The 23,956-nt window shown below is 34.9% G+C and overlaps 4 protein-coding genes across 7 annotated transcripts in view; 3 read left to right on the top strand and 1 right to left on the bottom strand.

Moving 5' to 3' along the window:
* Nucleotides 1–10,129, top strand: part of qin (tudor domain-containing protein qin) — a 215,126-nt gene extending 204,997 nt beyond the window's left edge. The window contains exons 6-27 of the mRNA XM_018510620.1: nt 651–875; nt 1,589–1,716; nt 2,122–2,267; nt 2,492–2,626; nt 2,693–2,854; nt 3,408–3,690; nt 3,782–3,932; nt 4,490–4,600; nt 4,724–4,820; nt 5,140–5,312; nt 5,376–5,596; nt 5,703–6,318; nt 6,711–6,859; nt 6,954–7,327; nt 7,978–8,147; nt 8,231–8,350; nt 8,449–8,559; nt 8,682–9,287; nt 9,355–9,442; nt 9,548–9,710; nt 9,775–9,934; nt 9,997–10,129. Of these exons, the coding sequence (XP_018366122.1) occupies nt 651–875; nt 1,589–1,716; nt 2,122–2,267; nt 2,492–2,626; nt 2,693–2,854; nt 3,408–3,690; nt 3,782–3,932; nt 4,490–4,600; nt 4,724–4,820; nt 5,140–5,312; nt 5,376–5,596; nt 5,703–6,318; nt 6,711–6,859; nt 6,954–7,327; nt 7,978–8,147; nt 8,231–8,350; nt 8,449–8,559; nt 8,682–9,287; nt 9,355–9,442; nt 9,548–9,710; nt 9,775–9,934; nt 9,997–10,116 (4,509 nt within the window). The 3' untranslated portion in view covers nt 10,117–10,129. The remainder of the gene's footprint in view (nt 1–650; nt 876–1,588; nt 1,717–2,121; nt 2,268–2,491; nt 2,627–2,692; nt 2,855–3,407; nt 3,691–3,781; nt 3,933–4,489; nt 4,601–4,723; nt 4,821–5,139; nt 5,313–5,375; nt 5,597–5,702; nt 6,319–6,710; nt 6,860–6,953; nt 7,328–7,977; nt 8,148–8,230; nt 8,351–8,448; nt 8,560–8,681; nt 9,288–9,354; nt 9,443–9,547; nt 9,711–9,774; nt 9,935–9,996) is intronic.
* A 40-nt stretch (nt 10,130–10,169) lies between these two features.
* CstF64 (cleavage stimulation factor subunit 2 CstF64) lies at nt 10,170–13,704 on the bottom strand. 4 transcript variants are annotated; one of them, XM_018510624.1, is made up of 8 exons: nt 13,458–13,704; nt 13,302–13,380; nt 12,348–12,913; nt 11,790–11,955; nt 11,688–11,714; nt 11,516–11,610; nt 11,118–11,314; nt 10,170–10,784 (listed from the first exon to the last, which is right to left on the bottom strand). In XM_018510624.1, exons 1-8 carry the CDS (start codon nt 13,516–13,518, stop codon nt 10,665–10,667), a joined length of 1,311 nt encoding a protein of 436 aa, XP_018366126.1. In that variant the 5' UTR covers nt 13,519–13,704; the 3' UTR covers nt 10,170–10,664. The 4 variants fall into 4 exon arrangements, with proteins under 4 accessions (XP_018366126.1, XP_018366124.1, XP_018366125.1 ...); XM_018510622.1 differs by having other exon boundaries at nt 10,171–10,784; nt 11,790–12,075; XM_018510623.1 differs by lacking the exon at nt 11,688–11,714 and having other exon boundaries at nt 10,171–10,784; nt 11,790–12,075.
* Nucleotides 13,705–15,832: 2,128 nt separating this feature from the next.
* Oseg1 (intraflagellar transport protein Oseg1) lies at nt 15,833–21,735 on the top strand. The gene is made up of 16 exons (XM_018510634.1): nt 15,833–15,913; nt 16,552–16,661; nt 16,735–16,855; nt 16,922–17,132; nt 17,326–17,399; nt 17,491–17,761; nt 17,830–17,991; nt 18,089–18,386; nt 18,808–19,178; nt 19,256–19,648; nt 19,784–20,198; nt 20,257–20,483; nt 20,561–20,948; nt 21,027–21,196; nt 21,267–21,428; nt 21,504–21,735. The coding sequence occupies exons 1-16, from the start codon at nt 15,861–15,863 to the stop codon at nt 21,585–21,587; spliced, it is 3,510 nt and encodes a 1,169-aa protein (XP_018366136.1). The 5' UTR covers nt 15,833–15,860; the 3' UTR covers nt 21,588–21,735.
* A 129-nt stretch (nt 21,736–21,864) lies between these two features.
* LOC108763206 (uncharacterized) lies at nt 21,865–23,864 on the top strand. Its single transcript, XM_018510635.1, has 9 exons — nt 21,865–22,136; nt 22,220–22,375; nt 22,499–22,629; nt 22,693–22,825; nt 22,903–23,025; nt 23,095–23,178; nt 23,272–23,424; nt 23,558–23,686; nt 23,755–23,864. The coding sequence occupies exons 1-9, from the start codon at nt 21,998–22,000 to the stop codon at nt 23,862–23,864; spliced, it is 1,158 nt and encodes a 385-aa protein (XP_018366137.1). The 5' UTR covers nt 21,865–21,997.
* Nucleotides 23,865–23,956: the final 92 nt, after the last annotated feature.

Genomic DNA, 23,956 nt, shown 5'->3' with positions numbered 1-23,956 from the left:
CCCCCCCCCCCCCCAGATAGTTTTGTACCTAATATCGATGTACATGGGATGTGCGAGAAATCTACGGGGTTATTAAGTAAGGAATAATGCAAATGCGTGTAAAAGTCACCGATTAGCAGTGGTAAATTTTCACGATAGCGATTTACGAGGAGGATCTCCCTAGAGAGGCGAGCTATGTTAGTGCACAATGTTGTACACTTTGTTAATCCCGCCGATTTACTCCGCGCGAACGAAGCAGCGACCTGAGAGTTTGCTGAGGCAACACGATGAAATTTTTCTCCACGAACTTGGATCGAAACTCGCGAGAGAAATGATACCTCGTGGATACGGCCTCTTTCGTCGATTCTGCCGCTTTGGCGCAATAATATTTTTTTATATCGAGCCATTTGCACGAATGGATATGCATACATTACCAGCAGATATCGCCTTCTTTCCTTTTCCGCATCTCGCACACTTCTAAACTCCATTTCTCACTCACTAAATCTAACTTATCTCGTTACTTTATATATTTTATAGCAAATTTTTTATGTATATATATATATATATATATATAATATTTCTTTATTTTCTCTTACAAAATTTCTTGACTGGACTTTCATTACATAAATTATACAGTATATATTAACGGATCGTATGTGATATTCTTTCAGAAAATAAAATCGGCGTTTACATCCAACACGTATAAGCTAGAAAATGGTGATACCATCGAAGCGGCACTGTCTCAACATTTCGCGTATCTGCACGGCGTTCTTCAAAATATGGAAGCAAAGTTGATAAACCAGCTGCATGAGCAGGGTACTCATCTCAAGAACAATTTAGAAAACATCGAACTACAACTTCAATCGCAGGAAGAAAAATTGAAGTTTACAATGCAGGTATTTCTCTCAGAAATAAAGAATTATCATAGACGCTAGAAATTCGTCCGCTTTTTACTTCAAATCGACGCATTTGTTTCGTTATTCTGATGATTCTGTGAGTTTTAAATTATATTGTCAAGGAATATTCTCTAGAATTATCTAAAAGTAGCGGATTTCACGCGGTTAGATCATATCATTGAGCTGTTTACAAGGGTACCGATATTTGTGTTTGTTTCTCACACTCTAAAGTCCAGGCAAATAATGTACTGAATTATGATTGGACCGCGTGAAATCTCGAGACAAAAACCAAATGACCGAAATGGCTGAACGAGCTCGTGCTCCAAGACAGATTCATTCCGACGGGCGCGTGAGATAGTCACTGTGTACGAGAATGAAAATTAAATTTAAAATATTTTTATTGTTAAAATTAAAGACGTCACTAAAATAATCTCTTAATTACCTGTATCTTACATTCCAACAATATAATCTGCTTTTTATTCGTAATTAATTTTAACTTTTTAAAATTAAAACAAACAAAAGATTTTTGTGGAGAAAAAAATGTAATGGATGAATATAATTAAGTATAATTAAATAATTGATGGAATGAAAGTGAATCCGGCAAAAACACAACTCTTAATTAAATTCAGATTCGTCACTCTAAATTTACTCTACATAAAAAAGACATTGTTTGAAACGGCAAGTTGAATTGAACTTGATACATTTGTCTGTAGATAGCCTCCTATGCGGAACAGACCTTCCATAAGGTGGACATACGAAACGCAATAAACATTCTAACGGAAATGGCAGATCTTCCTTGTCATTTGATGTACAAAGACTCAGGCCAGAGCAACAAAGCAAAGTAAGTAATGAAAAGCGAATCAATTAGAAGAACCGTCTACTAAGACTTTTTTCGCTGACTCGCAGCATATATAAAATTTCTTTTGCTGCTGATTCGTGCTCGAGTCTTCGCCATAACTTGAGTGTGTTACTGAGTGTCTCTTTATCAATCTCGAAGTTCACATCCATTATTTCTACACATTGTTCATCGTGTACGATCACGTGAATCGCGAACGATTATCCAAACGATATTAGAATCAAATATTACAATAAAGAGCTACGAGTCAAATAACAATTTAAAATCATCTGTAAATAAACGTTATTGTGATATTTGATTCTTAGTCATTTGAGCTGTTGTCTTTATATAATTTTAATTTCAAATGATATTAGTGGGCTCGCTTAGTGTAACAAGTTGTTTCTTTAATAGATTTACCATCGATGACACAATCGTCGAAGCTATAGAAAATCACTGTACAATTACAGTGCCATCAGTGTCGTCCTACAGTCTTGTGCGAGAAGACGAGCTGCCGACCAATTACATAATGTCGCCTTTATCGAAGAAACCACGTATAAGTGAGAATACTAATTTTATTGTGATTTGAGTGACTTCTTCAAAAACAAGATATATCCTCACCTTTGAATTTTCAATTTTTGTTTCCATAATTTTTTTGATAAACTGTAATGTTTTCGATAGATTTAATAGATTATTTTCATAAAAGTTTTTACTTAATTTGCATAATTACATAATTTGTGTAAAATTAAAAACGCAAGTAAACAATATAAAATGATGTTGACAGAGATTCTTGACAGTCCGCAAGCAAAGCTAGAACAGGCGATAATGCGACCGATAATGCAATCGGAACTGCAACAAGAACTTGAGGAATCACTAATATCGACGATATCCATCGAGATAGAAGATAAAGAGGAAGAAAGTAAGTTATTCTTTTTAATTCTTATTTCCCAAGACTCAATCTAACTGGTTCTCTTTCTCTTTCAAGGTATTTCCGAGTGTAAGGTGGAAGTGACGTACGTTGTTAATCCGTCGTTATTCTTTGTACGAAAAGTGGCTTTGAAAACAAAATTCCTACAGTTAGAGAAAGACCTAATAACATACGGAAACGATGAAGAGAACCTAAACGAACCGATCAATATCAAGCAAAGTACGAGATTATAATCGTTAACGTAGAAATTAAACCTGTTCTTTTTAATTAAACTTCTTGCACCGTTCATTGTTTCTCTTTTTTTTTCTTTAACGTGAAAAGAGAAAAGAGGGAAGATAAACTGTGCAACAAAAGATCTGTTTTTTGCAAATATAAGTTTGTTTTCAACTTATTGCACCAGTTTAAAGGGCTCGTATTCTGTACACGTCTACCGACAGTTATCAGCGTCATTAAGTAGCGGCAGTCAATGAGAACTGCGCTTTTTTCTTAGGATTGTTTTTATCGTTAGTTATCGACACCAACAATTGTCGGTAATCGTGTACATACAGAATCCCGGTCCAGGGGCCCTATTCTGTAACTGTCTTTACACGCCTACCGACAGTTGTCGGTGTCGTTGCGCAGATATTTTATATAGTAAAAAAGCTGCGCAACGACACCGACAAATGTCGCTAGGCGTGTAAAACAGTTACAGAGTAGGGGCCCAGGAATAAAAAAATCTAAATCAGCTGAAAGAAACAGGCAATCATCTTTTCATTATTTTTCATGTTAACAGATGACATGTGCGTTGTCAAACAATGGAAAGTTAACGAGTGGTATCGTGGATGCGTGAACACAGTGATGATAAATAGCGACGGCGGAACATCGTACAACGTGGTTTACATAGATTACGGATACGAGGAATGCAACATAGCAGCTTCGAGAGTGCGAAAAATAGCTGAGCATTTGCAAACACTGCCACCACAAGCGATTCGATGCTGCTTAAACGGCTTGAAGCCTAAGAATCTTCATTGGACGAATGCGAGCACAAACGATTTCATGAAACTGACAAATGGAGTGTAAGCCATTAGCGATCCTACGATTTTTACCCTGTGTGCACTAGGAAAGTATATCTCCATTAACCATTGAAAAAAATGTTTTACGTTACAGCGATTGCATGATGTCCATTATCAAATCTACTCCTGATATTTTACACGTTGATCTTCGTGTTAATCCGAAGAATAGTAACATGGGTCCACAGTCGATGTGTAGTACTATGAAAATTATGGATTATGCACGTTTGGACACATGGAAAAGTCTGGTAAGCAGATTTGAAGACTCATATATCCATACCACTACAATATGCTACAATGCTAGAGTTATAAACATTCCCCTGTAATGCCTTGTATGCCCAGTTGTATGCCAATACTCAGATTTTTAGGCCCGATTTCACAATATATGGTTACCTAAAGATTCAAGGTAATCAAAAAATTCATGAATAAATTTCATTAATGAATCTGTTGGTAACCTTTAATCTTTAGGTAACCATATATTGTGAAAACGGATCTTAATCAATTTTTCTTTTAAAATTGTATTAGAAAGTTAAATAATTTTGTTCCATTGAACCTACAGATATCTATACTAATACTAGATAGCTAACTTTGACTAAAACGCTGTAAACGGCTGGATATCCAGTTGAGCGGCCATTGTAGTAGACAATGGCCGCTCCAATCATTTTGCACATACATACACATATACTGTTACCGCCATTAAATCAACTCAAAAGTTAATGATCTAGTACTAGTATAGATATCTGTGATTGACTCATTATATATTTTCTTATTTTATCGCACGTGATGCTTGTATTTTTTTTTGCAGAATTCTGCACTGAAGACGTACGTTTATAATAGAGAAGAACTTCCATTAAGTAAGTCGACAGCAGTTATTATTGGCTGGCTTGAGTCACCAGACAAGATTTATGTCTCCAAGGTAAAACAGTTACAATCACATTATTACACATTTTACATTTTTCCAAAATCTCATTAGAGAGAGAAAAGAATTTGAGAAGTTTTTTGATATTTCATATTATTATATTTTTATGGATTTTTACAGGCTGTGCGACAAAATAAGTTTTTGAAATTAAAGGATGAATTAAAGGAGTATTACACAAAAAAGACTTCAGTGAAAATTATTGAAACACCAGAAAAAGGTTAGTTTTATAATTACAAGTATTTCCGATAAGTGAGATAATTGTTTTGTAATTAATTGATAATATTAATTAGTCATGAATTTTATTAAGACTATTATTATATGTCATAATAATTATTTAAAGACTTAATTTAAATAAGATACTCTCCTAACTAATAACTATTTTGGAATTGAAAAAGATTAAGTAAATTGTAAAAATTTTAAATGTCAAAAATTTGCAGTACCTACTAAAAAGAAAATGTAACATTATTTTCTGTTATAATTACGATATATCTTTCAAATGCTTCCCTTGCAAAAATTTTAACTTAAATTTATCATAGGTGTACCATGCGCTATACAATTAGAAGACGATACCTGGCAACGCGGTGAAATTGTCGAAATAATTAGTGAAAATCAAGTCAGAGTATTTTGTGTGGATTGGGGATGTACTTTGATTCAAGACCGCGACGCATTATATATGATTCCACATGAATATACCACGTTTAAGGCCCAAGTAAGTCGAGTTTTTCTATGCACGGTATGACATAAGTTCATCGTTTTCTCTCGTTTGATTTAGGCCATAAAAATATCGCTAATGTATATAATGCCTGAATCCAATGGAACATGGAAACAGGAAGCTATAATAAGTTTGCTGAATCTCTTCGCTAACACAAAATCTATCACGGTAAATCCTCGAAAAAAAACAGATGATGGATACAGTGGATTAATGTACAGCAATAACGTCGATGTCAGTCGGCAGTTAAAAATCACAGGCGTTGTTAACGATTATGTCATGAGGTGAGGCACTAATGTCAAACATAAAATTTTTAATATAAAGGCACTTTATTTTCGAAATGTATGCCATGCTTGACTTTTCTTTGATTATTTTTTCATTTCTCTAAAGCAACAAATTTAAGAACAAATCGCAAAAGAAACCACAACCGGCTGTTAAAAATGTTTCACTACTGGAGAAATCTGATAATAATACTGTCGAAGACTTCTGTATTTCGTACAATACGGAGAATAATAAATCCATGAAAGAAGAGACGTCTAAAGATCCATTCAAGGTAGAAGTGCGTATTCAACGAGTGATCACACCGGATTGCATCTACGTTGCGCAGATGGAACATGAACAAGAGAACGAGAAACTGATGTTGAAGATGCACAAATTCTACGATAAGTATCATTCCGAACCACGCAATAATTGGAGCGAAGGCGCATTGTGTACCGTGTATTCCGCAAAAGATAAGTCCTACTTCCGTGCTAAAATATTGAAAATAAAGTCCTCGACAGAGGTGCTGGTCTACTTCTATGACATGGGCATCGAGGAGACTGTGACGATGAAAGACATACAAGTTCTTCATTCACAATTCGCGGAGGAAATGACGTACTGCTTTAAGGTGAAACTAGCCGGTATTTTGCCGTGTGGCGGGTCATCGATGTGGCCGTCATTATCTTGCACAACACTGTCCGAGATTATACAAAATAATGCGTATTGCAAGTTTTATATCACTAAGCCGGTAAGAAATATCCTTTTTTTTTTCTTTTACACTAATCCATGAATTTGAGGAATTATAAAAGCACCATCTTAGACGATAAATTTCATTTGTAATCTTATGCTATATATTTTGACTATTACATATTTCAGTGAAAAATGTCAATGAAATCGATGTCGATTCCATTGTCATTTCTCACTGAGATATGCTTAATATATATAAACATACGTAGTAGTAAAAATTCATACATACATACATACAAGAATATAAATAAAATTCTATCTTGAATTCTGATAAATTATAGATCGTATAAAATATTTTTATTTTATAAAAATTATATATAAATAATATTAATTTCAATTACTGAATGTTGATTACAAATATAAAAATATAATTACTCTTATTGTGTATATTAGGTTCATGAAGATTTTTCCGATGACGTAATACCTGTTGAGCTTTGGGTAAGACAATCCAAAATACCAGGACCGTTAGCACCAACTAAAATAGAAATAAATTCTATCAACCGAATGTTGGTGGAGAAGGGTGTCGCTTTACCCATTAAGGAGTAAGAAATTAATTCAATATTTAATTAATTTATAAAAAGAGACCCTTAATTTATATGCGATGTTTGAATTATAATTTTTAATTCAACTCAATAGCTACTTTGCAAAAGCAGACTCAATTCTCGCAGAAGAATTTAAACAGCAGTTAGAGACTAGTCATTGCGGTATACCGAACGAAGAAAATGTCGAATGGTTGGACAAAGATCCGACTAAAGATGAATTGGATGTCACCATGACACTATGTAAGCCTAAGCCATGGCAAGATAGTTCTACAATTAAACTAGATTTAAACGGTTTAATTCCTTCAGCTTCGATGACTAAACACAAGGTTTGCGATTCGACAAATCGTGAGGGTTCGGTGAAGTTCTCAGACTGGTTGCCACCGATCGAAATCACGGAAGAAGTATTTCACGCTATAACGACATATGTGGATACTAAATGCATGGTGTACTTGCATTCTAAGAAATACAGTATGTTGTCTTTTGGTTATATATATAGTAATTACTAGGGATGCATCGGATCGTAAAATTACCGGATATCGGATATTGGATATCTGGATAGAATATAACATCGAATATCCGGTATCCGATCGGATATCCGAGAAGGCAATTGTTTTGAGTTGGATATCCGACATTTTCCGGATATCCGATTGGATTCCGGAAAAATGACTAAAAAACCTATAGAAAAAAATTGGAATTTTGCAATGTATATACCATATAGCATTGAATATGCATACTTATTTATATATATATATTTCTAGAACAATTTATATAAAATCAATAATTTATATAAAATCAATAATTATAATATAAAATCAATAATTTAATGATATCAAATTTCAATTGGATATATTCTCAGATATTAATTATATCCGGCTATCTGGATAGTAAAAAAATGCTGGATACCGGATACCTTCCGGATATCTGGTGCATCTCTAGTAATTATACAGAGTTTTTTTTTTAATCTTGCATGGAATTTCACATTGAGTTATGCTTATATCTATGCCAATATCATTTATATGTTATAGCAATACGAACAATAGTTTTAATTATTCGAAAAATATGTTGCTATGTATTCTATCATAATATGTTGCTATATTCTATCGTTTTACTTTTGTTAGATGCCGACTTATTGCATTATATAGAGACCGAATTGCAAAATTATTGTAAGAAAGTTAAAATGAACAAAGAGAAACAATGGAAGGAAGGAGAAATATGTATTGCCCAATATCATCATAATCAAAAGTGGTATAGAGGTAGAATTGTCAATAATTTAGGAAATGTAGTAAAGGTAAAAAATAATCTATTATTTTTAACTATTATTTTCTCGCATTACTTTTTCTTGATCGTGTTTTCTTGATCGTATGATTCAAGGTGGAATTTGTCGATTATGGCAATGTGGAAGACTGTAAAATAGAACATGTAACAGATGACATTAGATTGGGACATATTCCTATTCAGTGCACAAAATGCATCATCAGTGGACTAAGACCGGTAATAGAATTTTCTTTGACATTATCAATTTTTTTGCATAATTCTATGTTCGTTCGCAATGATTTTCTTCAAAATTTCTCCTTATGTTTGTACAACAGGCATCCCCAAGTGGTAGATGGAGATTGATCGATTTAGACCGCATGCATGCGCTTCTTGTTGATCAAGAATGCAAAGTGTCCATTTTACAGCGCCAACCCACAAATTTAATTGTAAGTTACATCTACGTCAATAGCAGTTTACGAATATAAATCTCAATCTCTAGTATGAAGTCTTTAATTATTTTATTGTAATTTTATAATGTTATGCGCATGCAATATCATCATGCTTATAGGTATCCATCACATTATTGCGACCGTGGAAATGCGATCTTTTGTTATACATTTCAAATCACATGGATATGAGTATTAAGATCGAACGTAAGTCATGGAATGATTCAGACAATTCCGAAGATGAAGATTTCAATTCAACGGTAACCTTGAACACCACTAGGGATGTTGTCATTGAAGAAACAATAAGTGATTACGAAAAGCTATGCATAACTGACATCTCCAAGAAATCTTTGAATACAAACATTGAAGATATTACATTAAATGAGAATGTAATTAGTGGTATTGAGGATATTACATTATCACATGATGAGAATGTAATTAGTGGTAATTTAGTGGATACTACAAAGACAGAATTACTTGATAAATTAGAGAATAAGCGTACGATTTCTGATACTGAAAGTATATCTTCGATAGACACGAATATTTTAAACGCGAATATAATCTGTTCAACGCCGCAACCATCAGAGGAAGAAGATTATATGATCTCATACAAACGGTTGATCATTCCGCAGGATACAAAGTACATTGAATTAATATTATGTTGTAACAGAGATCCCATCACTTCATTAGCACAGTTGGCAGAAAATAACGACGATATATTCTCTGATGTAAGCATACGCGAATTATTAAATATATCCGACATAAACAGCATCTAATTTATTTATTGTCTCTTAGGAGCTTCACGAGTATTACTTGCAATACGAAAGCGTAATGTCAGAAATGCAGACTAATCATCAACCATTAATCGAATCTTTCGCAAAGAGTAATTTCTTAATTATTTTTAATAAGATAGATAAAACTATGCATGATTTAATTGATACAGATTACGATTCGTTCAATGAAATATACTTATTTTATATATTTTTAGATACTCCATGCATCGCGAAATTTACTGATAATATGTGGTATAGATGCATCATTACAAATAATGAAAAAATTCTAAACACTCAGTACATGAAAATTTCATTATACTACGTCGATTTTGGTAATCATGAGTACATACAGTTACATACAACGGACATACTCTCAAAGTAAGATTTTAATATTATTGATTTATTTATATATAATGATATACACAAAAATAAAATGTTCTAGAAACTATGATTTACGTGTACCAAAAGAGGAATGGTTGGAATTGCCTGCCATGGCTATCAAATGCACATTTTGGGGGCTAAACTTCGTTTCTAACGATATTGATTTATTAGCATCGAAATTAGATGAAATATACAATGAAGCAGTCGTGGCCCGAGTTAAGGTAAGTTCGTTTAAAATAAAATTCATTTATTTAAACATAAAAATACGTAATTATTATCACAGAAAATTGTTGAGGGTAACCATGTAGTAGTCGAAGTATACAAGGACAAAATGTGTACGGAACTGTTTTATGCTGATTTAATAAAAGAAGGTTTGTATCAATTTAATCTCACGGAAGACTGAGGATCAACGTCAATTCTTCGACTGATTTCAACTTAAATCACATACATTTATTTCACATAATTTATATGGCGTTTCATATGATTTAAGATTCCTGAGTCACCACAGTCATTCACAATTATATTGAATCGTGACGTTAGAACGATTTAATATGGTGATTACTCAGGAGCCTTAAATTGAGAAAAAATTTAAGCTGTGAAGTTCATTTGTTCATAGTTTATTTTTTCTACGTATAAATAGGACGAGATAGATTAGAAACAAGAGATATACTCTTGTTCTTGTAAAATTTTATTTTGAAATCCATCGTACATAACACTTTGATTTGATACATACTGCATTAAATTCAGAAGCCTTATGGCTTCTGCACACAGGATGCAGCAACACTTGCCGCGCGGCGGAAATTGGCATGGTAATCAATTAAGTTTATCGCTTTTCTACAAAAACGAAAACCATTATTGGCTATCATGCTAATTTCGACCACGTGGCAAACGTTGCCGCGTTTTGTATGCAGAAAGCATTAGAGATTTTACATTAGCGTTATCTTTTATACATTAACGTTGTGTACTTTTTGCAATCTGTTCCTTTAGCACTAGGATACTTTGCCTCTGTTCAGGTGGAAGCATTGCAATTTGCTCATCTGATAATTGCAATACTTGCATTATCAAGGCCGCCTGCAAAAAAATTCATGATCTATTTAGAGTAGCTATACGTAACATATATTTTTTTATATGCGTATGTGACCAAGCTGCGAAGGTGGTAATGAATTTAATGATTTAGATTCGCGTTTGACCATTGTGAGTTAATATACCCATTCAAATTTACACGTTTTCTTATGCATATAATTGTACTTTTTTTTTAATATTATTTTCTAAAGTGTGACTCACGATATATATGTATGCGATATCATTTTGTTTAAGATGTCCATTCTTTGAAAACAATTTCAAATAAAAGATGTAATAAAAACATGATAAACAGTCTTACCAATAAAAATATTTTAAATATACCTTTTCCTGATCAGACGCACCACTGGGAATACTTCCCGCTGGAGACATTCCAGCCACTAGCCTCGAAGTTGCAGAACTCGCTGGCTGTGAAAGCGCAGCAGCAGAGGGACCGGTCGTGTTGCTAGTTACAGTACTTGATGCTGGCACAGTTGGTGCAACAACCGGTCTCGGAACAATCGGCGGCGCGACAGGAGTCGCTGAAAATTTTGAAAAACAAAGGTCCATTAGCGATCAATTCACCAAAAAAAAATTCTTGATAAATTTAGGCCTCTATTCTGTAACTCTTAACGATAATACGATACCGAGATTGTCGTTAAAAATTATGGAATAGTGGTCTTCGTCAAACACGAAGCCAATCTACATAAAACGAATATGTAAAAAAATGAAAAACTACATACGAGGAGGTTTAGTGATCCTAGGATCGATGGGCCTAGAATCTCTAAGATCCCTCGAATCTCTGCCGAATCTCTCAGATCTCGGATCGCGATAGAAGCTGAAAGTAATGTTGATTTAGTGCAAGGAATAATGATTAAACTTATTAAAATATATATATATATATATGTATGAGACCTCTCAATTCCTTCCACAGAAAGTAGGCTGTAAAAAGAGGTCTTTTAATTACGCAGTTTATAATCGAATCTATGTATATCGATTAACATGAAGTGCTCTTACTTGTCTGCCATATTAAATGCATTTGCCCCCCTCAGATCGGTAGTGACCGGTATCACCGGTGCGCTGACAGGTGCAGGCTGCGTTTGGGGTGATCCTCTCAAATCTTGATCCAATCTAGCTACACGCGGATCTATCTGCCTATCTAGTCGAAGATCTACGTCCTGACCTGTTTTTACGGATTCAATTTTTAATTTAAATTCCTTGTCCAGTGATCCTCTCAAATCTTGATTCTTCCTAGTTACACACGGATCTATCTGTCTCTCTAGTCGGAGATCTACGTCCTGACCTGTTTTTACGGATTGAATTTTTACATTTATATTCCCTGTTTATCTGTGACAATGGAGACTTCACGATTCAGATGAAGTATAACATGATAAATCATAAGGTGAATAAAACCAGTATTCATTAATTCATTAATTTTCATACTTGAATGGGTCAACTGTAGGAAAAATGAATGAATACACCTCAAAATTTTAACGCAATTCTTCATAACCAATAATAACTAATATAATGCTTAAATAATAATTAATGTTGTAAGAAGACGGTCCTTTGTCATACCTGCAAAAATAGGCGCTGGGGCATTAATAGGTGGTGGGGGTCGCTGTGCCCATGGTTCCTCGATTCGCGGTTGTACCTGCTGAGTTGGTTTCTCAGATGGTGTCAGTATACCCGGAATAGGATTAGCTTTGTGCAACATACTGACAGCTGTATGAGGGTCCACTATTCTCATGACTACCTGTGCTTGGAGCAGAGCATACGCCAACTGGGGATTCTGTAGGAGCATTTGACGTGCCTCATTTGGATTATTTTGAACGCAAAGTTTCATCTGTTTCATTAATTCAAACATCTGTTCGGGTGGCAAAGATGCCACAGCTTTGCTTATCGCTTCTGGTGCCTTATCCGACTGAACGGCTTCTCCATAAGGATTCTCTGTACTCTGGCCCTGCAGGAGACTTTGCATCTCCATACGACTTTTCTCTGTGCAAGCATTGTCCACACGTAACGTTCGTCCACCAATTTCATATCCATTTAGGTTTCTCATAGCACTTAGAGCAGTCTCCTGATCTTTATACTCACAGAAGCCATATCCCTTGGGCTTGCCTGTCTCACGGTCAAATACTAATCTGTTTGCAACAATTAAATATGTAGATAAATACAAATACTATCTTTGTAATAGAAAAATTAGAGTGATTATGGAAAAACAACAACAGATAAAACTTACGAATCAAATATATGTTTTTGATAGAAAAATGATAATGTGAGACATAAATGAATAAATTATGTTCTATATATTTAATTATTGCAAAGAAATTCTTTTATAAGCGTTCTAGACGATAATTCAATATCGGATAAAGTTCAAGTTACTTTCTTAAAAAGAAAATTGTACTATTTAAAAATTGGCTACTAAATATAATAAGAAATATTTATGATATGTCAAAAGATTTGAAAGGAATAATGATAATAAATTGTTTACTACAATTAATTAAGACAAACAACGGAAAATAAGCTCACTTGAATGAAAGTACCGGTCCAACCTCACTGAAGATATCCTTCAGATTCTCCTCTGTAGCTTCGTACGGGATATTCCCGACTGTAAAACAATAAATATTACGACGTCACATTAATATAACTCCAAGAAGCGGCGCCGAGGCTGGTTAAATTACTCACCAAAGACACTCCGCATCGACTTGTCCATCAGTGTTTGATCCGAAATAGTTGAATTACTCATTTTCGTGCTTTTGTTTCTGACTAGTACGAGCGATACAATTCCAATAACAATACACGAAATACTCCGTTCGACTGATTCGGCACTTAGACGACGGATTCACACACGTATGTACTATCGCCAAACTTTAACAATTTAATCTTGTATCTGGTAAAATCAGTACGTCAGAGAGGTCTATACTCTGAACAATCTATAACCTCTATACATTCATAAACTCTAAAAAGTCATTGGAAATGGAACCCGTCTACTAGCGCCTCTATGTGCACAGAATGCGCATACTGAACTATGTATTTCAGTGGGTAACTTAAATTAAGACTTTAATCATCGATCGGTAATTCCACGTATTTACCTGCGATCGCTGCGCAAATACCGACTGTGATAATAATCGAGCTGATGATACCAACTGTGATACTTACTCCATATCATGGTAGTTTCCTCCATGGTTTCCTCCATCATGGGGTGCTTTCCATTTAATGACACAATTCGACACAAGCGTCGTTCTATTCTTGTTGACATTTAGAAAGTGACAAAAATAGAACGACACTTGTGTCGACTTGTGTCATCAAATGGAAAGCAACCCAGTGTCAGTATGAATACTGTCCAAGTCTGTTTTTTGGGTCCTTTTTTTCTTTATGAGATCTTTGGAAGCTTAGTACCAGACTTGCAATGCTGAAACATAAGGCCTGTTCTTTTTGGCTGAACTTTTGCACCAGTTCATCTTTTTTCCTTTTCTATCCGGAAGGAAAGAAGAGGAAGAAAGATGAACTGATGCAAAAGTTCAGCCAAAAAGAACAGGCCTATAGCTTTGTATTGTCTTGTATCCGAAACTGTATTGAAACTTGAATAAAGATTTTGATGATTGAACCATGTTGATCTCTCTGTTCCGACTTCCCAGATTAAGGACAGCAAAGTTTCAGCATAGTAACCAAAAGAGCACCAAAAAAGTTTTCTTAAAAAACAGTCATTGTGGGTGGTATTTACAGTCGGATCTTATAGGACAGTCTCAAATAATGTCTCAAGATATCGGCAGATGAGGAACTAAAGATCATTTTAAGACTGTCTTAAAACTGTCTTCTGAATAAACTATGAATATTGGCCAGTCTAAAAAAAATGGGGTGATCCCGATTGACCACGGCTCGATTGGACACCACCAATCACAGCAATCGGTGCTTAGGAACTTTGTAGTCTCAAGCGCTGTGAGTGGCTCGTGTCCAACTGGGTGCCACTCAAAAAAAATTCAAGTAATTTATGTTAGTGAGTAAACTATATAATAAGTAAGACTTTCAATAGGTACAATTTATATATAAGGAGACACAAATTGGAATCTTGAATCTCAAAAGTGACTGTTCAGCCCAGCATCTCAGGATCTTGTATTTGTTGTAGTTGAATTATGATTGAATTTAGATTAGTAAAATAATCTCAATCATATTCGATCTCATTTAGCCTCAACGGCAATTCTGCTTGATCATTACCTGTTACTTGTTACTTATTACTTTTTTTCAGTAAGTATAAACGCAGAATTGTGACAAATTACTTTTCAAAAGGCCGATATTCATAGTCGGATCTTATATTTAAGACCATCTTAAGTACAGTCTTAAGATGTCATGAACTAATCAGAAGGCCGCATTAGCGATTTAAGACATTACTTAAGACGGTCTTAAAATAAGAACCGACTATGAATACTGGCCAAAGTGACTTTTTTAACTTAAGCACATCCTTATAGCGTTTAGTTCGTTAACGTTACCTTTATAAAAAATTGCAACATCGTCATCAAATTGTTTATTATATAAAGTAACTAAAAAGTAACGTTTACCAATTCTGATTACATAGTCAATATAGCGAATATCAAAGCAATGATGATTTATTATCATCATTATATACAACTATGCAAGCATTTGTAAATATATAGTTTATCAATTTATAATTTGTTACAAATACTTGTATAGCTTGTATATAATAATAGTACTAGAGTATCATTGCTTGTGTTGCAATATTCATCAAATTATAGACTTTAATTAGTTTTATTCCATGATGATCATAAAATGTAATTGCGTGTATTATAAAAGTATTACAATGTATTAGAAAAATAATGTTATAATTATAGCGCCTGAAAGTATATTGCACTCTTTCTTACCTATAAAAGACAAACTTCTTGAATAAGCTACCATTTTTAACAGTATCCGATATAGCAGCGTTCTCTGAAAAGGAATTACCTACATTTCACCCATCCGTTGCAGTTACTATGGCAACTATGTGAATGCCAAACAGATTTCTGTCACATAGAATAATATTGTTGATCATTGTTGATCTAACAATATTAAACAATCTGTGCTGAATGTGATACAATGAGAGCACATCCAGCATGGGTCGACAAGGTGCAAGAAAAATCAGATCAATGGTAAAACTCAAGTAGATTGATAGTTGTCTCTCAACAATCATAAATTAATCTTTACATAAATCTGCTAAATAAGAATTGGAGGAATAAAAAAATGTTATAATACATGAAACACGACTTGCTTTATTAAGCCTTTATGAGACAAGCAATTAATTAAAATTATAAGAACAATATACACAATTTTAATTGTATAATTTGTTAGTCGTTTATATATAGTGTATACGAATGGAAAATATGTTTTTGATTTTATATTTTGTTTGTGTTTCATAAAAGCCTATTCTACAATGTGCTCTTTGTTTCCTGTTCTTATTTTTTACCTTTTGCTTTTTTTTCCTTTGCAAACGTTTTATCGATATTGTATTTCTTGTTACGTATTTCTTGTTTCTTTCGAAGTTTATTAACTTTTATCTCTAGGGATATAAAACAAAAAACCTGATAAGAAGCAAAAAGACGAGATGTAAAAAATAACAAAAAGCAAGAAACAGGAAACAAAAAGCACATGTAGGACAGACTAAAGGCTTAAAGTATCCGTTAAGTAAGCACTGTTTCTTTTCACATATTTTAATGTTTATTGCCGCTTATTACAAATACTTTCTTATTACCGCTTATTACAAATATATAATAAAGTAATGTTATTTCAGTATATATGATCTTTGCTTCAATCCAGATGGTACACAATTAGTTGTTGCCTCTGGTAATCAGGTTCTTGTATATGAGACCAATGATGGTGCTTTGATTCAACCATTAAAGGGTGATTATCTAAAAACTTTAACAATTAAAATATATTTTATATTTTTCTAATATATTCTTGTCTTTTCTTATAGGGCATAAGGACACAGTATATTGCGTATGTTATGCAAAGGATGGCAAGAAGTTTGCATCAGGAGGTGCAGACAAAAGTGTCATCATTTGGACTTCTAAGTTGGAAGGGATTTTAAAATATTCGTAAGTTGCGTATTTATAGCTTTAATAAATATGAACCTTTTAGATCCCATAATTTTTTTTGCTTAGACATAATGAAGCTGTACAATCGATGCATTTTAATCCCGTCTCGCATCAGCTTCTCAGCTGTTCGCTCTCAGATATCGCCTTTTGGTCTGTGGAACAAAAAGCTGTGCAGAAACATAAGTCTGGAGGAAGAGTCAATTGCTGTGCATGGACAAGAGATGGACAATACTTAGCCCTTGGTCTTGCAAGTGGATATGTATCCATAAGAAACAAAGTATTTTACTCATTTCGTCCATATAATTTTTTAAATTTTATATAATTAAATATTAATATGCTTTTAAATATCTTAAATGTTAAATATAATAAATATTTTTAATATATTTAGTAAAAAATCTATATGTATAACGTGTGTCTTTAGATTGTTCTAACTTATCTAATCTAATGTAAATTCATTTATATTCTTTCAGAATGGTGAAGAAAAAACACGCATTGAACGGCAAGTTGGAGTACCAATTTGGAGTTTATCATGGAATCCTTTACAGTACCTACAATCTTATAAAAATTAAAGATATAATTATTACATCTAATTAAGAAACAGAAGAAATAAGAATATTTTATTGATATTTACTTAGGGATGATGCTATGGATGTTCTTTGCATTGCTGAATGGAATGGAGTTATCTCATTTTACACTATCGGTGGGGAAGCTATCAGAAGAGAGAGATCATTTAGTTTTACACCACTTAAAATTACTCACTTCCCGGAAGGCCAATATCTCCTCGTTTGCGGTAGTAATAAACAATGTCTGTTGATGACACACGACGGCATACAACTAGTTAATGTAGGTGGTACCTTTTCGTCATGGGTATGGAGCTGTGCCGTTCATCCGACTGCCTCACATATTGTAAGTTACGAAATATTGTTTGCGGTACTACTTATCTTAATGATTTGTTATTGAATGATTATTTGCAGGCAATCGGTGCCCAAGATGGAACAATAACATATCTACAACTATCCTGGAGCATCGTGCACGGTTTATACGGCGATAGATATGCATACAGGGAGAATATGACCGACGTGATAATACAGCATTTGATTACGAATCAGAAAGTTCGAATTAAATGTAAAGATCTGGTGAGTATAATACTAAAAAAATTGTGTGAAATAATTAAATGACTTAAAAATAAAAGGTACAGTGTTATTACGGTCAAATACATATTTCCTATTTCAGGTATGCCGAATTGCAGTGTATCGAAACAGATTAGCTGTGCAATTACCCGAGCGTGTAATCATTTATGAACCGTCCGGTGCCGGCGACGGAATGCATTACAGAATACGAGACAAGCTTAATCAGACGTTGAACTGCAATCTGTTAGTTATTACGTCGAATCATTTAGTTTTGTGCCTGGAAAGACGTCTGCAGAGTCTCTCGTTCGCCGGGATAATAGAAAGAGAATGGATACTCGATGGACTTATCACTTACATCAAAGTAGCAGGCGGTCCCGCCGGGCAGGAATGTTTAATAGCTGGTAAATTTTGATAAAAAAGATCCTGCACTAATAATAAAAAATATATGGAATTATAAATATATGAAAAATTGGATTCTGGTGAAATAAATTGATTTATGAATTAGTTAACGATTTAGTTTTCATATATAATGTAGTTTATAATGTGATAAATAAAAGATGCCATAGAGACACAAGGTTTAATAATGGATAATTTTTTTATCTATAGCATATCATAAAAGTGCTCTGTGAGCACAAGTTAAGTTTTAGCCCAAAAGCTCTATTAAATCTTGTATTTACGATATTCTTGATCGCTACATTATAAGTTACATCATATGTGAAAACTAACTCATTTCATCGGGACTCAATTTTCTATATAATTAATGCGAGATCTTTTATTGTCTTATTATAATACATCAACATTTGTAACATGAGTTGATGTTAGGATTGAAGAGCGGACACGTAATGAAGATATACCTTGACAATCCTTTTCCCGCACACATCGCGAAAGTCGACGATGCCGTGAGGTGCTTGGATATCAGCTCCTTGAAGGAGAAAATGGCAGTAGTCAGCGAAGCTGGTATCCTATCCGTCTTCGATTTGTGCACCGGCGAAAAACTACAAGAATTCCAAAATGTCAACAGCGTCGCGTTCAACATTGCCTTCGAGGATATCATGTGTTTCACGGGCAATAATTATCTCGCGATAAAAGTTGCGAACTTCTCCGAGTACAGGCAGAAGTTCTCCGGTTTCGTCGTAGGACATAACGGCTCAAAGCTGTACTGCTTGAACGGGTCGTCTATCATGACGCTAGAGGTAAGTCGTAACATTAAGCAAAATAACAAAATAATGCTTATTATATTTTGTATGATATTATATTTTGATATTTGCAGGTGCCATTGTCGTTGTTCATGTACCAATATATAGATATCGGATTGTACAACCACGCTTATGACATAGCGTGCTTAGGTGTGGCCGAATCGGACTGGCTTGCTTTGGGGACAGCGTGTCTGGATAATCTAGAGTTAAACATCGCATATTCGGCGTTCGCGCGAATAAAGAAGCTGCGTTATATAGAAATTGTGTCCGAAGTGGAAGAGAAATTAAAATCGGGCGAATGGGGACGGGAGGCTTGCATGGCTACTGCCGCAGCTGCTATGGGGAGACTTCGCGATGCAGCAAAGCTCTATCAAAAAGCCGGTTTGCAACAATACGCTCTGGACATGTATTCCGACTTACGAATGTTCGACATCGCTCAGGAATTCATCGCCTCCGGCAACACGCAGGTGCGTTTATAATCAACATTTTAAAAATTAGCACCTAAAAAATGTAATAAAGTAAAATATCCATGAAACAGAATAATAAATGAGTAGATAATATTTATCAAACATTGAGTTTAAACATTTCATTTGGACCTTCAGGATCGCACGGTATTATTACGACGGCGAGCGGAATGGGCGAAAAGCTTGGGTGAACCGCGCGCCGCAGCCGAGATGTTCCTCTCCGCGGGAGACATCGACCGTGCCATCAGTATTATCGCTGAATACGGTTGGATCGACATGCTAATCAAAGTAGGCAGGCAATTGGACAAGGCGGACAGAGACAATCTATCTATGATCGCCAAGAAACTTAAGCAACTGGGTGCTTCGCATGGCGCGGCAGAGATTTTCAGCCGACTGGGAGACGACCCTGATGTTGCAGACGTGCTTGTGGATGCACAAGCGTGGCCTGAGGCCTTCGAACTCGCGGAAAGGAATCCAAAGTTGAGGTCACGAATATACGGGCCGTACGCACGATGGTTAGCCGAGACAGGACGATTTTCCGAGGCTCAAGAAGGTACGGATACGCAGTGTTGGAGATTTAATTATTGCTCAGCATTTAATATCTGTTACAGCATTCCAAATGGCGGGACAACCAGAAGAATCCATACTTGTACTCACGATGCTGGCTAATAACGCTGTGATAGAGAAAAGATTTCGCGACGCCTCCTACTTTTATTGGCTCCTGTCGCAGTTGAGTTTGGATTTGTCTAAGAGCGTAGAAGAGATAAAAACGATGTTTCTCAATTATTCCAACAAAGCGGATATTTATTATGCGTATCATGAAGTATTCAAGTATCTGGTATAATTTTAATACGTTAAATGTGGCATTTTCCCCATTTATTCTTCCTTCCATCCAATAACATTGATGTATTCTAGGAGGAACCTTTTACATCTCTGATGCCAGAAGCGTTATTCAACATTTCGAGGTATTTGCTCATGAAGACGCAAAATATGCGACTAGACGGCATTTCGAAGATGACGATAATGTACTGTCTAATGAAACAAGCACGGATATTGGGAGCTAACAAGCTGGTTATGCAAATATTGGACCAATTACGATCGATGAAGATTCCCGCGAATCTCTTGGCGCAAGTAGAGACGTCGACTCTAATCGCCAGATCTTATCCGTATCGTGATCCGGAAGAATTATTGCCTCTATGCTACAAATGCTCCACCTTCAATCCGTTATTACCGACGAATAATGTCTCTGGTAGTAATTGCACGCAATGTGGTTTAAAATTTCAATATTCCTTCGTTATGTTCGGTAAGTAGTGGATTACAATCTGTAAAAGTTTAAATTTATTCTATAATAGCTGACTGCTAAACCAATATTTATTTACAGAAATTTTGCCATTAGTTGAGTTTGAATTAGAGGATGACATCACGGACGAGGAAGCGGAGAAATTGATAGAGGAACCGTTACCTTCCCCTGATGATCTCGCAATTAGCGATCAATTGACCATAACTTCCAACGAAGCTGATCTCTTCACTGTCCGTTTATTGAAATACGAGGTATAATTAACACTGAATGTACGAGCGCACAAAGCGTTCATTTGATTAAAAAAAAAATTACCTATCACAGGAAAAATCTACTAATTCTACGGTAACTGTTGGAAGAGGGGTATTGAAAAGTATGGATCCGTCTACCGTGATAATTATTAAATGGCCTAAACCCTTTAAGACTAGATACTTTAGGAATCTCTTACCCGATCTCCAGATCAGCTTGTGCAAGTGCTGTTTAAAGGTAAGTTATGAATAACGCAATTAAAAAAATCAAGTCTTACCGAATCTTGTTCTGTATGACTCTATAATATTTCAGTTGTTTCATTCGGATGACTACGAGCTAGCGTTGTTACGACACGGGCATTGTCCATTTTGTCGGACGCCAAACGTGACCGCTTGAATAAAGTTCAGATAATGTGAAATTAGACATTTGTTATAGATCAGGCGTACATATTGAATTGTTGAAAATATTTTAGAAATGTTTTAATCGCGCGAAATAAAAATGTTTTAGAAACGTTTCAATCTTTCTATTTAGGATTAGATCTTGTACAGCACAACTGTTGTGGCATATATATTATAACTTGTTTTTTAAATGCGAAACCTTTTGCGTTATTTTTTCTATTTACTACTACGATTGTACGATTCGAATAAATAAAACAAAATTACCTCACAGACATTGTACAGTTAAAGGAACAGTAAATCCGAGGGTTCGGCAACGTGCTAATTGCGATGATCATTTGAGTACATATATTCCGTTACTGGTATTCCCTTGAGAGCCAGAATATATCTGGAAATCAGTCGCATCCAGACATGATCAGTATACTCTTGGTCGGCTATTTTACTCTCGTATTTGTCATAAGTGTTCGGACCATTAATTTGGATCAGCCCTTAAGAGATAATGCTTTGGAGATCAAATCGTTTAATTCCCATTCCAATCATCAGGGAAGGTGTAAGTTTATTTAAAAAGTAATGAATGTCATTTAAATATGTACATTTGAAACGACATATCTCTCTTGATATATCTTCGTTCAGTCTTCCCGCTATTCAGCGTCGTACGTTTCGCTAACTCCGAGTGCTTGTCGAGCATCGATCAACTTAATGGCACGTGCTTCACAAGACGAGAGTGTATGAATTTCGGAGGTAATCCGTCGGGATCGTGCGCTAACAGATTGGGCACTTGTTGCATATGTAAGTAGCATAAAAGAAACATGAATTATAAAATAAGTTATAATTTATGATATAAATCATAATTACAAATTATAATTTTTTTCTTAATTATAAAATAAATTGATATACCATATATTTCGACAGTTCAAAAGTCTTGCGGCTCCACCACCAACATGAACAACACGTATTTCGTAAGTCCGAGATATCCTATCACTTATCGAGGTGGAGAACGTTGCTCGATCACAGTGCAACGTTGTAATCCTAATATATGTCAGGTAACGTCTACACTGTGCGTTAATTTCAGTAAGTTACAGCCTTTAAATGTCCCATGTTTGCAGTTGCGACTGGACTTTCTGGAGGCTACCTGGGCCCAACCAAATGCCACTGGATTTTGCGATTTAGACGTGTTTCTCGTATCAGGAGGTTCATCCACAGTGCCCAGAATATGCGGGGAAAACACTAACCAACATGGTAAATAATACGATGATTTGTGCAAATTTTCATACAGGTTGAGGAAAGTACAATAGATTAATTAAATTCGTTACCAGTATACGTTGACTTTAACGGAGCAACGCCAATCACGATATCCGTTGACACCAACGCGGATTTTGCGTTCGATCGACGCTGGAATATAAGGATTCAGCAAATAGCGTGCGATTCTGTATGCAGAGGTACACAAACATTTGTATTATATCATTGCCTTGAGATATTTGAATAATTATCTCTCGCCTCTGTTTTAGCTCCTAACGGATGCTTACAATATTACAATACTCTCTCCGGCACCGTAATGAGCTTTAACTTTGGTACGACGGAAAATGTCCGAGGTATGTGTTAGTCAAACGTCACAGTGAACTTTTCGTGTTTAGACCATTCATTTAAAACTATAAATGAACGATTTAAACTAAGAGTTGTTTCAGCTCCTCAGATAGGAACGCGACAGATGGTAAATCATCGTTATGGAGCGTGCGTTAGGGTGGCTTTGGGATATTGCACTATTGAGTGGTCAGAAGTCGATAATCTCTCCTTTTCTGTTTCTGGAGACACGGGAGTGTTTGCTCCAGACGTGATAGGTATATCAGTTATTTTTCCTTGAAAATTTCTTGTATAAATCTGACGAGAATTATTGATCGAACATACTTTGTAAAATTCTATCGTAGAATATCTTGCTATTTATCGGCGTTTAATTATTATATGTATCAACAGGCACATCCTTGGTGGCAGAATCTGGAGTTAACTGTACCACCGATTTCGTAATTATACCCGATCCGCAAGAAAATGGCGTTTTCGATAATACAGACAGATTTTGCGGAAATGGATTTATAACTAAAACATGTAGGTAATCATAACGCCACGTTATACATTTTATAGAGATACTAAATATTTTTTCACTGAATTTCTAGCGGACTTGAAGCCGTTCGTACTTTACGTCGTTACAAACGGTGATGAAATACAAGAGTCTCAAAATAAAGGCTTTGCACTTTCATTTCGTCAGCTGCCTTGCGCAGTTTAAGTATTGTATAAATATATTTTTCATATATTTTATTATATAAATATATTTTTTCTGATCGAAAGTAATATTTTACCATATCGGTAATTGTATAA

The sequence above is a fragment of the Trachymyrmex cornetzi genome, unplaced genomic scaffold (assembly GCF_001594075.2).
Source record: "Trachymyrmex cornetzi isolate Tcor2-1 unplaced genomic scaffold, Tcor1.1 scaffold345, whole genome shotgun sequence".
NCBI lineage: Eukaryota > Metazoa > Arthropoda > Insecta > Hymenoptera > Formicidae > Trachymyrmex > Trachymyrmex cornetzi.
Note: the sequence above shows the minus strand (reverse complement) of the source record. Positions and strands in the feature narration are given on the sequence as shown.

Coding starts and splice junctions, on each gene's coding strand:
- LOC108763206 (XM_018510635.1), top strand. CDS start 21,998: ATGATCAGTATACTCTTGGTCGGCTATTTTACTCTCGTATTTGTCATA. Junction 23,425..23,557: donor GTTTGCTCCAGACGTGATAG/GTATATCAGTTA, acceptor ATGTATCAACAG/GCACATCCTTGGTGGCAGAA. Junction 23,687..23,754: donor TGGATTTATAACTAAAACAT/GTAGGTAATCAT, acceptor CTGAATTTCTAG/CGGACTTGAAGCCGTTCGTA.
- CstF64 (XM_018510622.1), bottom strand. CDS start 13,518: ATGAGTAATTCAACTATTTCGGATCAAACACTGATGGACAAGTCGATG. Junction 12,076..12,347: donor CCCAGCGCCTATTTTTGCAG/GTATGACAAAGG, acceptor CCGTAAAAACAG/GTCAGGACGTAGATCTCCGA. Junction 11,715..11,789: donor GCATTTAATATGGCAGACAA/GTAAGAGCACTT, acceptor CTCTTTTTACAG/CCTACTTTCTGTGGAAGGAA.
- Oseg1 (XM_018510634.1), top strand. CDS start 15,861: ATGAGAGCACATCCAGCATGGGTCGACAAGGTGCAAGAAAAATCAGAT. Junction 17,133..17,325: donor ATGTATCCATAAGAAACAAA/GTATTTTACTCA, acceptor ATATTCTTTCAG/AATGGTGAAGAAAAAACACG. Junction 17,400..17,490: donor TTATCATGGAATCCTTTACA/GTACCTACAATC, acceptor ATATTTACTTAG/GGATGATGCTATGGATGTTC.